The sequence below is a fragment of the Nelusetta ayraudi genome, unplaced genomic scaffold (genome assembly GCF_046127955.1).
Source record: "Nelusetta ayraudi isolate G7.1 ecotype Tasmania unplaced genomic scaffold, CSIRO-AGI_Nayr_v1 ptg000059l, whole genome shotgun sequence".
Classification (NCBI taxonomy): domain Eukaryota; kingdom Metazoa; phylum Chordata; class Actinopteri; order Tetraodontiformes; family Monacanthidae; genus Nelusetta; species Nelusetta ayraudi.
The window spans coordinates 4,009,779-4,023,916 of NW_027466109.1; the positions used below are offsets into that span (position 1 = coordinate 4,009,779).

Here is a 14,138-nt window from a genome sequence, read left to right on the forward strand (position 1 = left end):
GATGTAATGTCTGGACATAAACTGTTGCCATCATAGAACAACCAGTAAATTGCAAAAACATAAACATGTGATAACAATACCCCTTTACATGCCATGATACTGCATTTCAGAATAAATATGTGTATCTGGATTATAGTGAAGTCTCACTAGGATTATAAAGTGGCGAGAATGTTGTTTATATGTTTGAACTAGAGCGACAAAACCCTTTGATAGACATCATTCTGCACAGTTGTCTGTAATACTAAACGTGTCTGTGTAGTGCAATTATGGCATTATGAGAAGAAAAAAAAATCTCCTTTATTACCAAGATCTATGAACAAAAAATAAATTATGTAATAATGTAAAAGCCACTGCGAGGTTGAAGGAACTTCAGAAAAAGTCACGAAAAGTTGTTCTCTTTTTAAATTGCAAAAGACTTTTATTACATTCTTAAATCCACATATTGTATCACCATTGTGCAATAACACTTCTCTGTGTTAAAGCCTCTCGGGCTTTATATCCATAGCATATCATAAATTATTCATCTTTATTATTAAAATCTATACTGATTCAATAATTATAATCTTAAAATAGAGTGAACATACAAACAGAAGGATCATGACAAAAGAGAAACCTTTAGGGAGACATCTTTAAAAACGCTCTTTAAAAAAATAGAATTACATCTCTCCAAGACAAAAAGGACACTAAACTGATGAGGAAAAAAAACCCAACAAAACGGTACATAAAATGATAACAAATTAAGAAACATAAGATCACAACAAAACCAACACAAGATTCATAGGTTTAATCCATCTTTTATATATATATTTTTTTTTCATGTTTACTTTTTTTTTTAAACATCCTATTTAATCTATGACTCAAACTCAACAGAACGTCTTGCTATCATGATATTAGACAGAACAGGGGTAAAATCTTTGATACTTCTGAAATCAAACATTCACAAGAACATTTACTGTACACAGTGATCAAGGTTTTAAGGTCTTCTATGTTGGTGCAAGGTGTCTTGCTAGCTAGACTAACCGCAGACACTGTAGGACAGAGAGCCCAGCTATCTCCCTGAGTATCTCTAAAACTGAAATGTAAGTGCGGAACTCCAGCGCTGCCCCGTGGGCAGGTCGGAGGCCCGCAGAGACTAAAAAAGTATGCCGACTCTCACAAAGTCGACGCGTCAATCATTCTTGGACTTGGACGCACAAAGTGCTGCGCTCTGTTACAATCTGTAGGCGTCGCCCGGCAGTGTCAGCAGGCGACTGACCTGCGTAGTAGTGGTAGCTATTTGGTACATTACTCTCTAAATATCATTACTTGCTGTGGTGTGAGGTTAACCGTGCTGGAGTGCTTATAAAAAAAAAAAAATCATTGTGATGCATGGCAGGAAAAGGCCAGACATACTGAGAACAATGGGAAAGACACTATTGCACAATCCCATCATGCCATTGCCGCGCGTACCCAGAAAAAATGCGATACCCCTTCATGCTAGTTGAGATCATAAGTTTCATGGCGAGCGGCACCATCCCAGCAGTGCAACTCAAACCCGGCTGTCGCATTTAAACAAAACTCCATCATATGGCCTGCGATTGTCTGAGAATCTTTAAGTTAAAAGCAGCAAACCTTTCTGTCGAATACGCCACTCGCAGCTCTATCTATTTCTAGAAGCTACTTAGGATACTGGTATGAGAAAGAAATCCAATCTGTGCTCCGCAACCTCCCACGTTGGGGGAGGGGGAGGGGGAGAGGGGAGGGAGCTCTATGTGAAACTTTGCTTCACACAGATCTGTATCTAAGTAGGGCTTCCTGGACCTAAAGGCACAAACTGCTCTCAAATGACAGGAAAGCATGCAGAGACTACAGGTAGTTTGAGCAGATCCAGCATTTCAGTTTGTCTCCTCTTCAGTTTGAATTGAATAGCAGCACAACTTACTGCACCAAACTTTTCTGAATCTGAATTTCAACGCTAATTGCAATTTTTTTCCCGAAGAAGAAGAAGAAGAAGCTCTCCCTTGTCCCTTGTGACTGCAGAAATGCTAACTCAGGGGGGTAGCTGTTGGCTCTGTGAACCCTTTGCTGTGCCCTGTAGTGCTTGATGAGGGTGAGGTAGCAAGGGAGTAGGGGGAAAACAGGAACTGAGGGTTCTAATTTTCCAAACAGAACGCCCAGGCTGGCCTTAAAAGCACAGTCTGCTTGACCCCGAAGCAGTTAGATGTTTAAGTAACGACATCTGAGACACCTCGCTGTCTAAGGAGCTCACTAAAGCCTAAGGAGCTTAAATCAAAGCGTCCCCCCGACCTGCCCACTCTCTGTTTTTTTTCATCTCTCACAGTCTTTGCAGATGTCCATGCGACCAATGTCATGGTTTAACATCTGATGCTTGGTGATTTTATTTATTTTATTTGTTTGTTTTATGTTTGCATCTTTACCTCAAACAGTGTTTTCATGTGCTGGTTGTCATTACTGTCGATAATTTGAGGAAATGGCACTCTTACATGGAAGGGGGGAGGCAGAAGGTGAGTCAGTTTCCAGGAGCTCCTCCTGGCCGGCTGAGAAGGTTCATCTAGCATTTTTTTTTCTTTTTGAATGGCAACCTGTGAAATCACAGGTTCAACTTTGGATTCTACTAAAGTCTCTTAAGTGCTAAATAAAAACTATTTTTCTTTAAATGCAATGCTCCAGACAGGCAGTGTCAGTTTCAGAGACCTGAGCACGAGCAAAAAAAAATAAAACAAAAAAAACAAAAAATATCAAACCTGCATCTCACACTGGATGAATATGCAACTGCTCTAATCTTACATTGTCATTGTTTTATATATATGTACAGGGGAAAAAAAAACAAAACAACAGAAAGGATTTCTAATATACTTTTGTGATTCTTTTAGACTCACACTCTGTGGCATTTGCAAAGGGGAAAAGGTACGAGGATAGAGGTTTATGATTGTGTTAAAGAAAAAAAAAAAAAAAAAGTATGTCAGTGAAGTGCCTGCAATTGAAAGTAACCTACGATCAGAATAAGTGCTATACTTCAGCAATTTGCAAGAGCGGCCCCAGCCTGGCGGTGGCGGCGGCGCTTGACTGTTTTTTCGAGTTTGATCATGGTCCCTTTAAACAGTTTGTTCACACAACACAAAACTGCAGTATATGGACGCTACCGGATTAAAGATGTTGAAGAAAAAGTGATTGCAGACTGACGTGTGAAATTGGATGAGGATTTTAAGTATGTACATTCTGCATCGCCCCTGTTGGGGCTGCGGTTCGGGGGGGAAAGGGTGTACATTCAAAAATAGCTTACAGGTACTGGGGGGAAAAAAACAAACAAACAGCAAAATTAAAATTTAGATCACAAAGGAATTATGACAGGTTTAAGGTCTTGTCCTAGAAAAATATTTCTGACAATACAAATGGTGTAGGCGACTCTTTAATGGTTTGTCTAATCCTGTAGAAAACGAGGTAACGTGCACTGAAGAATCCAGCAGCAGTTCCTTTACCCTCTTGTTTTGTTTGTTTTCTCTTCTAACTTTGAAGCTGAATGGATTAGCTGGCAGGGTGGGAGGTGAGGGGAGTGTGTCCTAAAGTGTAGCGTGCAGGATTGTCAATGAGCTGCTGGTTGGTCTGAGCCTCAGCTGGTAGCCACATGTCACTCTAGTCTCCCGCCTCCCGACACCTGAATGGCTCTGTTTCAAACAAACCGGGCATGGGAGAGGTCGTCTAGCCCTCCGTGGAGTCGGGGAAGGTGATTTCACTGCCGAAGACCTCCCGGTACAAGGGCGGGAAGGTGTACGCCATCTCGGGATGGACCAGGCGGAAAAACTCCAGCTTGTCGATGTGAAGGTTGCAAATGGTCTTCATGACTGAAAGCTTGGAGACCATCTGAGGGGAGGGGAACAAAAACAAAGTTAGGGCCACGAGTTCAAGAAAACACACTTTAAGGTTGTTTTTTTTTTTTTCTTGATGAAGCTGGGATGCGTACCTTGGTGAGTTTCTCCTCCGGTGCCCCCTCCTTCTGGAGGCAGCGCTGCAGAGCCACGTAGACTTTCTCCTGCAGCTTGTGCACCTTCTGAACATCTGTCAGCCAGAGTCGGTCTGAGACACAAGAGAGGGGGACACGGCGGGGAGGTTTTTTATTGGGAGTTGTCAGGTTTAAGGAGCAGCCGAGACGTCTTTCCCAAGTTAGTGATCAGGCGACTGTTGTTTAGTTATTACAACAACTCGTGGGAACAAAAAAACACAAAAAATCTATTTTACAAATGAACTATTCAGATCTTTGTCTTCGCCACGTTTAAGTGTTTATGAGCACTTCCAGGCAACGGTTTTACAGGCGTTTCTTTGAAACCCACTAATTGAATTTGCAGCGCCACGTCTGCACTTTCGGCATGACGTGATTGTTTACAAGGTGGATGCCTCAGGCAAGGCGTAAAGACGATGGAGCTGTGAGAATACACAGCGAGCAAGGCCAGTCAGGGATCGCTGCCGACACCACTGGTGATGTGCTTCAGACAAAGTGTTCAACTTCACGCTCTACATGTAATTATGCTCACTCAAGTTCCAAACTTTAGTCAATTTGTGTTTGGAATTGTTGTTTCTAGGTGATAAATGGGCAACCGTTGACATCAATCTGCCAAGAAGTGAAACGAAAAGTCAGTTTTTCTAAACTCTGTGGAAGCTGAGCCTTGTTCTCTCGTGCGCTGGTGCAGAGGAGGGACATAAGAATGCGTGCAGTGCCTTGGAATGCGAACATCAGTGTTTCATTATAAAATGCAAAAGCATGGCTGCGATCCATTAGGGAGTTTCACTCTGGGGCTGAGCCAATGCGCTGTCATGGCCAGAGCTGCTTTTCAAAGTGAGACCACGCTAATGCAGTTGTGTCATCAATTTTTCCCTCTCGCAGAAGAAATTTTTCATCCGATGAATGGGATGAGTGAGATGTTTAAGATGCTCAGCGGCGCCTCTGTGCAGAGTTAATTCACGGGCTCAGTACAGACGGCAACAGTGAAGGGACCAAGTATGCAGGCCTCTGAAGCTGATCGATGCAATTCCGTTGAGTTAAAGAGAGACGATCTCACCTGGCGAGAGCAGCACGGCGGCGCTGAAGAGAGCCATGTCCTCGTCAGTCATCTGCAGACGACTCAGGCTTTTGGCCAAATCATACACGGCGCTCACAAGGTCATCGCAGCCTAGAGCAAATGAAAAAAAAAATGGGAGAAAGGAGAATGTCTCGGTCAATACCCCAACCGCAAATCCACCGGCTCCGTCTGTGAATCGTATTTAATGGGAACTCACCGAGCGCTTTGAAAAAATGCGGCGAGGCGAACTTTCCATCAAAGAGCATCGTGTTGTTGATGGAGTTATAAGCCCGACTCATGCGGATCAGGAGAACGTCCATGCAACCTGGGGACACATACAAAAAAAAAAAAAATCCAGTTAGCACAAAGTTCAGCGGGACGTCTCGCAAGCTTTCTAGAAATGATTTCCAGAGGGACAAAGTGCTGTCGAGCTCGGTTTATTAGCGCCTATTTTTAGTAGTACATAAGGAAGCTTTCTACCATTTAAACTCACTTCTCTAAACAATATAAGGAAGTAAAGCACATTCGGCGTAAAACAAACAAAAAACTGTATGGTTCTGAGTTCATCACGGCCAACTAAGGGTGTCTCTACTTTATTATAATTCTGTTTATGCAATACGAGATATGCTCATAATTCATAACAGACTAATGCCAGCGGTTTAACAGGAACTGCACCCAGTCAGAATGTGCCACTGTTTCATCTGTTGCGTTGTTTTGATGACAAGACAAATCTTTAACCCTCTGGCATTAGCCACATTTAGCTAATCGCACACTGATGTGGAAACACTTGAAACCTTTCATGGTTTCTCTCTGAAGCATATTATTAGCCTAATTGAGCGCCTTGCGAGAAAAGCATGTTTTCGTCTCCTCGCACCTTCGCACAGAAAAAATAATCTGCCGGGCCACTCGAAACCGTTCATCTCGTGTTGACAGATTTATCGCCCGCCCGATGCCGAGAAGCGCAAATCTTCAAGACACCAAAACTCATGCAGGCCTCTTGTTGTGTAAATCGAGGCACTTTCCAAGTCAGATTAGCGGCGGAGGCGGCGTTAAGAGAAGCTTCGCGCGCGAAACAAGGCGCACCATTCTTTTGACGCGGAACGGCTGCACGCCTCTTCAAGTCATACTGCCTGCATGTGATAGCAAACCGTGAAGGCATCCACCACTCGAGGCTAATGCGCCTTTCATAGGACAACGCGTCGCTGTGTCACCACTAAAACACTGCGGAGCAACAAACAATAACACGGCAGGGTCGCTGCATCACCGCAGCCTCCTGAATCATTGGTGTCCAGAACACAGTAAGGATTGTGCAGCCGTGTCCTGCAACCGCGGCCTGTTCTGCTGTGCGCTCTGACCTGCTTTGAGGAGAATGATCTGGTCGTTCTGACAGAGGTCCATGAAACCAGAGATGCGCTTGGCGAACTCCACCACGTACTGGATGGCGTTGGTGATCTGAACGGCGCACTGCTGCCACATCAACTCGGCTGTCTGTAAGAGACAGAGCAGGATTTCATAGGGACAGTTAATAAAAAGCATCACATGCAAATATTTGTTTGTGAAATGCATGTGATTATATATATTAAAAAAAAAAGAAGAAGATTGTATCAATAATAAAAAGAACTCTGGTAGAAATGAAATAACAATAATATCAATAATCCAAATCCATGATGCAGATTTTACACAAATCTATACTTGAATTCTGTGTGGAGAAGTAACACTCTGTTATACTTGTGTGATATATACCGTTGTCTGGAAGGTGTGTGTCTCCTCTGGGCTGTATAAGGTCCAGGCCATCCGCTTCAGCTCCTCTGTGCTATACTGGCTCGTCTCAATATGGGACTTGACCACGCTTTGAGTTATCCGCTCTGAGCAGAGAGGGGACAATTTGAGGTCGCATCACATTCAAATGTGCGGCAGTCGGGACATTTGGGACGGGTGTGATTTTGAACTGACCTATTTCGTGAAGTGAGCAGGAATCGGGCAGAGGGTTGAGGATGGCGTGCGAGAAGAGCCCAGAGTCGTGCAGCAGCTGGTACTCGTGCTTGATGCTCTGGTTGGCGTCTGCAAAGTCCAAGTTGGTCTGTTCCGGCGAGCTCTGCGAGGACGAGCTGCTGCCGCCGCTGCCGCCCAGCATCTCCAGGTTGCAGTAGTCGCCGCCCGCGTCCTCCGGGGTGAGCGGCAGGTCGAAAAGGAGGCCCTCCGGCAGCGTGGTGATGTCGTCCAGGTCGCTGAGCGCCGTGCTGGAGCCTCTCCTGAAGCTGCGGTTGTGCTCGGCGATGTCGCTGCTCTCCTCGCGCACGCCGCGGGCTGCGCACTCCTGGGACTGCTGGTGCTTCTGGACCTCTGCGTACAGGCTGTCGCGCTGCTTTTTGGACATCCGACCAAATTTGACCGCTGCAAAGGCAACCATTAAAATATTAAAGAAGATCAGACAAGGATGGCATGGACCGGTCAGAATGTGGGAGGTGGAAACTCATTCAAAACGCATTGATTAAATATACAAGTCGACCGGGTGAACCTACCGTCGCGGCTCATGCCCAGGGCGAGACACTTCTGTAGCCTGCAATGTTGACAGCGGTTGCGGTTGGTCCGGTCAATGTGACAGTTTCTCTGTCGTGAGCAGGAGTACATGGCATTGTTTTGCTGGCTGCGTCGAAAGAAGCCCTGGACACACCAAGAAAACACACACACACACACACACAAACGTCAGAGGTGAAGAATGACTTGGAGTGGCGACGCCCGCTGAAAGGTTAAGACCTCATTTTTAGCATGAAATCTTAAAGACTGATGAGGGAGATGCATGTTGCTCACCTTGCAGCCTTCACAGGTGATGACACCATAGTGGATCCCTGATGATTTGTCCCCGCAGATTTTACAAGGGATCACCTCTATTTGAGCTGGAGACAGAGAGGTGACAGGAGAAAAAAAAAATTAATTGAATTAAATCCTACAATTTGAGAGTGTCAGTGTGATGCAAACGTAAGAATCACATCCATCGGAGAAACTAGAAAAATAAAAGTTTGAAAACAAAACAAAAAAAATCACAGAATTTCTGCAAGGTTCAAAACCCCCAAAAATTTAAATCATCAATTTGTCTTGCAAGAAACAGCACATAATAAAATGTATAATGTGATCAAAGTGATCAAAATATATTTTCAACAGAAGCCAAGAGTGAGCAAAGGACACAGGGAGCAATACATATAAAATAGAGCCAAGACAAATATTTTTTTCTACTGATAGACATGTTTTTATTTTTCTATGACGACTTTTTCAAATATTGAGGTGACATTTGAGTTTTTGGATTAGAGACTCTGGCTGCCTGTCAGGGCCGCGAAGAGAAAGAGTGTCAAGAACACAGGATCCCATGATTGACGTGATCCACCTCCACCTTGTGTTCATTGTGGTAGCCTGAGCCGTCTTACCAAGGAACAGTCAGTCCTTTTCATTATGTTGTTTATCTAAGTAGCCGGGCTCAGAATAGCTGGTCAATTGCATTAGCGGAGGCCCCGGGGTTATAAAGTTTCACAGCTCGTTCTTTCTGCCGCCGCTTCTCCAGGACGAACAAACTGTTAGCGGGTTCGCCAGAGGGACTGTGCGGCGCAGGAGCCTTTCAGAGCTTCTTTTTTTTAAATTTCCTCCTCCTTTCGACAGCAACCCACAAAAACAAGTGGTCCCGACCGTCACTGCATGTGACACTGTCCCAAGATTTGATTGGGTTCTTTCCTTAGTCTGCCGCGGCCACACAATCACTGAGCCGCGGTTGCCGGGTCACAGGGTGTATTAGGTAACCCTCCCAGACGCGGCTCTGGCTGGGGCCTGCTCTTCAGAAAATTGCTGCTCTTTTGAAAAGGCTTTGACTCAAAAACCAATCAATAGTAAAAAAAAAAATCTATGTGACGGGAGAAACTGCGTCACTCCGAGGGAGAAAGCTAAAGATTTGCCAGACATTGCGTCTCTGTGTGTGTGTGTGTGTGTGTGTGTGTGTGTGTGTGTGTGTGTGTGTGTGTGTGTGATTTTTTTTTTTTCCCCTTCCATGCCGACTTTCCAAGCAGTGCCGGGAGACGCGGTTCAATGTTTTAGCCGCACTAGCAGTTCTGACTGGTCGGCAAATGCAAGCGGGAGAGAGGGATATAAATAAATAAAGGCCAATGGAAAAAAAATTCCACCGCTGCTCCCTTTATCACCCCCGCCCCTCCCCGCGAGTCTCACCCTGCCCTTTAGCCTGTTATATAACTGCCATCTGGCCGCATTCCACGAACCGACTCATTCAGAGGTGGTTGCCCCGGTAACTGTGAGCCGATCCGTCCCTCCCCGCCTCTCATTGGCCGGCGGCTGGCCGGCTTTTGCCTGTGACTCGCCGCCTCACCTGCCAGTCAGCTGAGCGGCGCCGAGAAGGAACTGCTCCACTGACACAGTTTCCCATTCAAGGGGAGGGGGAGCGGGAGTGGGAGGGGGGGATATGGGGGAGAGAAGGTGAAGGGGGTGGGGGGGTCCGCCATGCGAGGAGAACAACCTGGTTTTCTCGCAGGTTTTGAGACGAGAGCCAAATCTGACTTACAGAGAGAGAAGGAGAGGGTGGGGCGGGGGAGTGGGGGGCAAAGTATTTGTTGTGGTGGAGGAGGGAAACCGTGTCTATAAGATGAATCATGGTTTTAAGATGGAGCTGCGAGTCCCAGCGCAGCTTCTTCTTTTTTTTTTTTTTTTTTACAACTTGCATAACATCTGGTAAGGCTTCAAAAACACATCCAGTACAGTAAGCTGCGACGGTGCGGTGGGGCAGGGTGGGTGTGTGGTGGTGGTGGTGGTAGGTGGGGGGGGGACAGATGTAGCTAATAGTAGCTCCCAACTTGTTGCAGCACGTCAAGCATTTGAGTGAAATTTCAGCTGTGTTTGAGCTCAACCATGAGTCTATTTTTACGCCGGTGCTGTAAGGCAGCCCAGAAGTCTTCGCTGCTGCTGCTGCAGCACTTGAACGCTGCTGGTAAATAAATGTTACATAAATCACGGCGTGGGACACAGAGGCACTGTCGCTCAAAACGGTCTCTGTCGCTCAAAACGGTCCCGGCCTTTCAGTGTTCATTTTCTTTGGAGCGTGGACCCAAACAACAGTCGAGTCATTTTCCTCTCAGGCTTTATTTAGAATTCTTTGTTGGTCTTTTGATCTACTGTGAAAAGTCCCTCTGATGACAAGGGGGGAAAAAAATAAATAAATAAATAAAAAATTCCCGCTTGGAAGTGGCTGTGAGCTGAAAACTTGTCTCTGTCAACAAAATGTAATTTGCAGTTTAGGACTTTGGATCAGCAGAAAGGAGATTGGTTTTGAAGAATGGACTGAAACAATGGGGGAATAGAGGTGACATAAGGATCATATTACACCAGAGGACTTTAAACTGGACCTAAGGACGATTTCAGCTCATTTCTGTGTCAGTGTGTCGCTGTGTCATTTGACATTGTTCAGCACTTTTTCTCTCTCTCTTTTCATTAGTGCAGTAAAAGCATCTGCACGGTGGACTCTGCCCTCTCATCCCAGCTAATCAAACACAGTGCAAGGTCCCCTTTACTTTTTGCACTTCACATTCACCTGACATACTGTATACTTAACCTAAATTCGAGGCAGCTTTGAGGGGCCTCGCGAGGGAAAGAATGGTATCCGAGTTACAATGTGCGAGCTTACTGTATAGTTAGGTAACCGACAGAAACTATTTGCACACCAAGACCTGGCAAATATTCCAATCAATAATCAGTGACGTCCTCTTTGCACTTTGACTTTTCATGCTGCATTTCCATTTAAGCACACTTCTTATCCGCCCAACATCATAATGAAAGAGCATAGGTAATAGAATACAGTCTAAGGCCCAAATACACACATTTAAAATGAAAGGGGGTGCATTAAAAATACATTTTGTATTTTGAGTTCTGTGCTTAATGTTTTTTGATTAATTATGCAGGAATCTGTAGGAAGCAGTAGTAACACCCCAGGTGGAGCAGGTGGAGCAAGAGGCAATGCGTCTTCTACTTCTTTATGACAAGGGATGAAGGGAACACAATAGGCAGTCTTTCAATAGAAAAAATGCAGAATAATAATTACCATTCTACTGACTTTATCGCATAATTACTCATGTATTACTTTAATTTTTGGAGATTATCCCACATGTAATTAGGACATGCCATTTGAGCGTCACCGCTGAAAGACTACACCTTGCAAAAAAAAAAAATGGTACAATCTCTTGAGGCTGCTGTTTATGAACGCACTGAGTCTAAACCCAAGTGGGCCCCCGCAGTACAAGCAAACCCAGACGGAGGAATTCAGTTCGCAGCATGTAATTTTGCATCGTGCCCAAACCACAGGTACAAATTTAGGTCTACGATACAGCCTGCAATTTAAGTGCACTTGGCGTCAGATCAGATCTCGTTTCCTGTTTTGCATCCATTCATGCAAAGTAAAAAAAAAAAAGAAAAAATGTCCAAAAGATATTAGGAAACCTTAGAGAGTCATTCTGCGATCTAACGGCTGCAGAGGCATTTAACATGCAGATGGGGTGAAGAGTTCAGGCCTTGGACGAGGGGAATGGAATCTTTAGCACGCAGTTGTCAGAGAGAGTCGGAGGGCACCTTGACACATACTGTAGCTCGCTGCGATCTCGCCCAAGGCTGCACGCTGCACCGATAGCAGCTTTTGGCTGAGATCAGCACGGCAGCAGCCTTGAAGTGCAAAAAAAAGCCTTTCAACTGCTACTGTAACTTTGATCCTGCACCAAACTGAGTTTCCCCGCAGAAGAAGGCCTCGCCACTACTGCCACACCAACGCGGAATATTAACCGGTGGTTACTGTAAGTGTTTGTTGGTTCGGCCGCGTCGGGTCCAACCTGCCGAACCTGTTTGTGCAAAGAATGACAGTAATTCCCCTGACAATCGAGTGTGACGCGGGTGCTTGACTGTAGCCTGTGCAAACGACGACTTATGTAAAGGTGCTTTGAAATGATTCAGTCGCTCAATTTAATCAAGTTCAGGACAGCAGATGATGAGTGTAAATGATATGCCACTTTATCTTCCTTTCCCCCCCATTTTTTTTTTTTTTTTTGTGTTGCAGAATCAGATTGACAAGCGGTGGTGGTGCAGATTGACAGATCCTTCAGTTGATGTAAGTAACCTTAGCCCATGGAGGAAATTGAGCTTAACTGAACCCTGCTGTGCTTCACGGTTACATGTGGGCCTGCTGTGCCCATATCCTGCTTGTCACAGCGGCGCAAAACTCATGCCTCACAACCCCGCAGAAGCAATCAGTTCTAAGCCTGAAACCATGAGAATAAACAGGAACGCCTGTTAAAATATTTATTATATAAGAATAATATTTAAAAAGAGTGTCTTTACAAATCAGAAATAATAAAAACAAATAAACAAAAAACTCAAACTCAGGAATGTGTCTTGCGAGGTTCATCCCTTTCGGGAGGCTGAAACAATCGACGCTGATAACTAATTTTAAATGATGGATGTTGTGTCACCACCACTGACATACAGCCAGTAATGCCACCACCCCGCAACACGCACACACTCAAGCAGAAGCACAGTGTAATCCTCAATGACAGAACTAGGTCAATGGAGCACCTCCTCTCTCTGTCCGTCTTTCTCTTTGCCGCCATCAACCCCCCCCCTCCCCCCCCCAAGCACTGATCGGCATATTGCTGACGCTAAAAACAAAGAGACGGAAACCAAGGCAAACTTTGAAAACATAAATTTCAATGAAACCCCTCAACGATGGTGCATTAATGATCTTAGAAGACCACAGAACAGAATGACATGCACACTTTAAGGGTAGATCAAATTACTATTGACAGGAGTAAAACTGCTATTATATATGTAAGGTATTTCTTTATTTTTCTTACATAAATATGTGTATATATATATATATATAGAAAAGGGAAACATTTCAAATGTATTCAGATGGGAAGTTCTTAAAGTGGGACTAGTTTGGTGGATTATGAACAAACAGGCAGATAGTCCTGCGGCCTGACACTGTGATCCCTGAATCACTCCGCTCCCTCCCTCCCCCCTCCCTCCCCTGCCATCTTCTTACATAACGAGCTGGTGAAACGCAGTCACAACAGCCATAACACTGGGCAAAATCAAATGTGCGCTTACAAACAGCAACAAATCACAAAAAAAGGCGGCGTAGGACACACATGCACGCGTAAAAAAACATTTAGGTATATATATATATATATATATACATATATATATATATATATATATATATATATATATATATATATATATATATATATATATATATATATATATATATATATAAAGACCATCAATGAGCTGGAATACTTTTGAAATCTCAGAATGCGTGATCGCTATCGTAAACATTTTATCAAAATCTAAACATATACAGATATGAAATATGGCATTCTCTAAATGTATAAGCATAAGAAGCACCGTGTTGCACTCCGTGGTGCAGTTTGCCTTGTGTTTGGTGGCGCACACGCAGCCTACGCACTTCGGACTGGGCTCTCGCAGCGCTGGGCGTTTCAGCGCAGTAAATTAACACACGAAGCGAGAAGTTTGTTGCAAACAACAAAAGCAGGTCGCCGTCAAAAGCAGGTCCGACAAAGACAAAGACAAAGACAAAGACAAAAAAAAAAAGAAAGACAAACTCACAAAAAAACAAAACTCACCTCTCATTTCTGCGGCGAAGTGAAGACCAAAACTTTTCAAGGCATACAACTCCAGGCGGAGACGGAAGCGTGAAACGGTGAGAACGACGAGCCTGTATCGACTCCGAGGCGGAACAGTGGAAAACTGTCAAAACAGAAAATCCTCATGGATTTTCAGGCGCGAAGCCCTCAGACAACAACAGAAAAAAGCGACGGCTCGCGTCACTTATTTACTTTCTCGAAGCCTATTCTCAGTCGCGCCGCTGTAGGTGCACACAAAAAAACACACACACGCTGAAGGGAAAAAAAACCCCGGTGTCGCCGCTCTGCTGCGATGCGATGCGCTGCGCTCCGTGCTGCTGGGCGTTTCGCTGTAACCAAGTTTGGGCGCGTGGACTACACATGATCCTCAGCCCGCGGTCCGCCC

The 14,138-nt window shown here is 44.8% G+C and overlaps 1 protein-coding gene across 1 annotated transcript; it reads right to left on the bottom strand.

Moving 5' to 3' along the window:
* Positions 1 to 1,979: 1,979 nt before the first annotated feature.
* rorca (RAR-related orphan receptor C a) lies at positions 1,980 to 14,138 on the bottom strand. The gene is made up of 10 exons (XM_076039137.1): positions 13,733 to 14,138; positions 7,866 to 7,951; positions 7,577 to 7,718; positions 7,008 to 7,448; positions 6,798 to 6,919; positions 6,410 to 6,542; positions 5,272 to 5,379; positions 5,055 to 5,165; positions 3,962 to 4,074; positions 1,980 to 3,861 (listed from the first exon to the last, which is right to left on the bottom strand). The coding sequence occupies exons 1-10, from the start codon at positions 13,737 to 13,739 to the stop codon at positions 3,700 to 3,702; spliced, it is 1,425 nt and encodes a 474-aa protein (XP_075895252.1). The 5' UTR covers positions 13,740 to 14,138; the 3' UTR covers positions 1,980 to 3,699.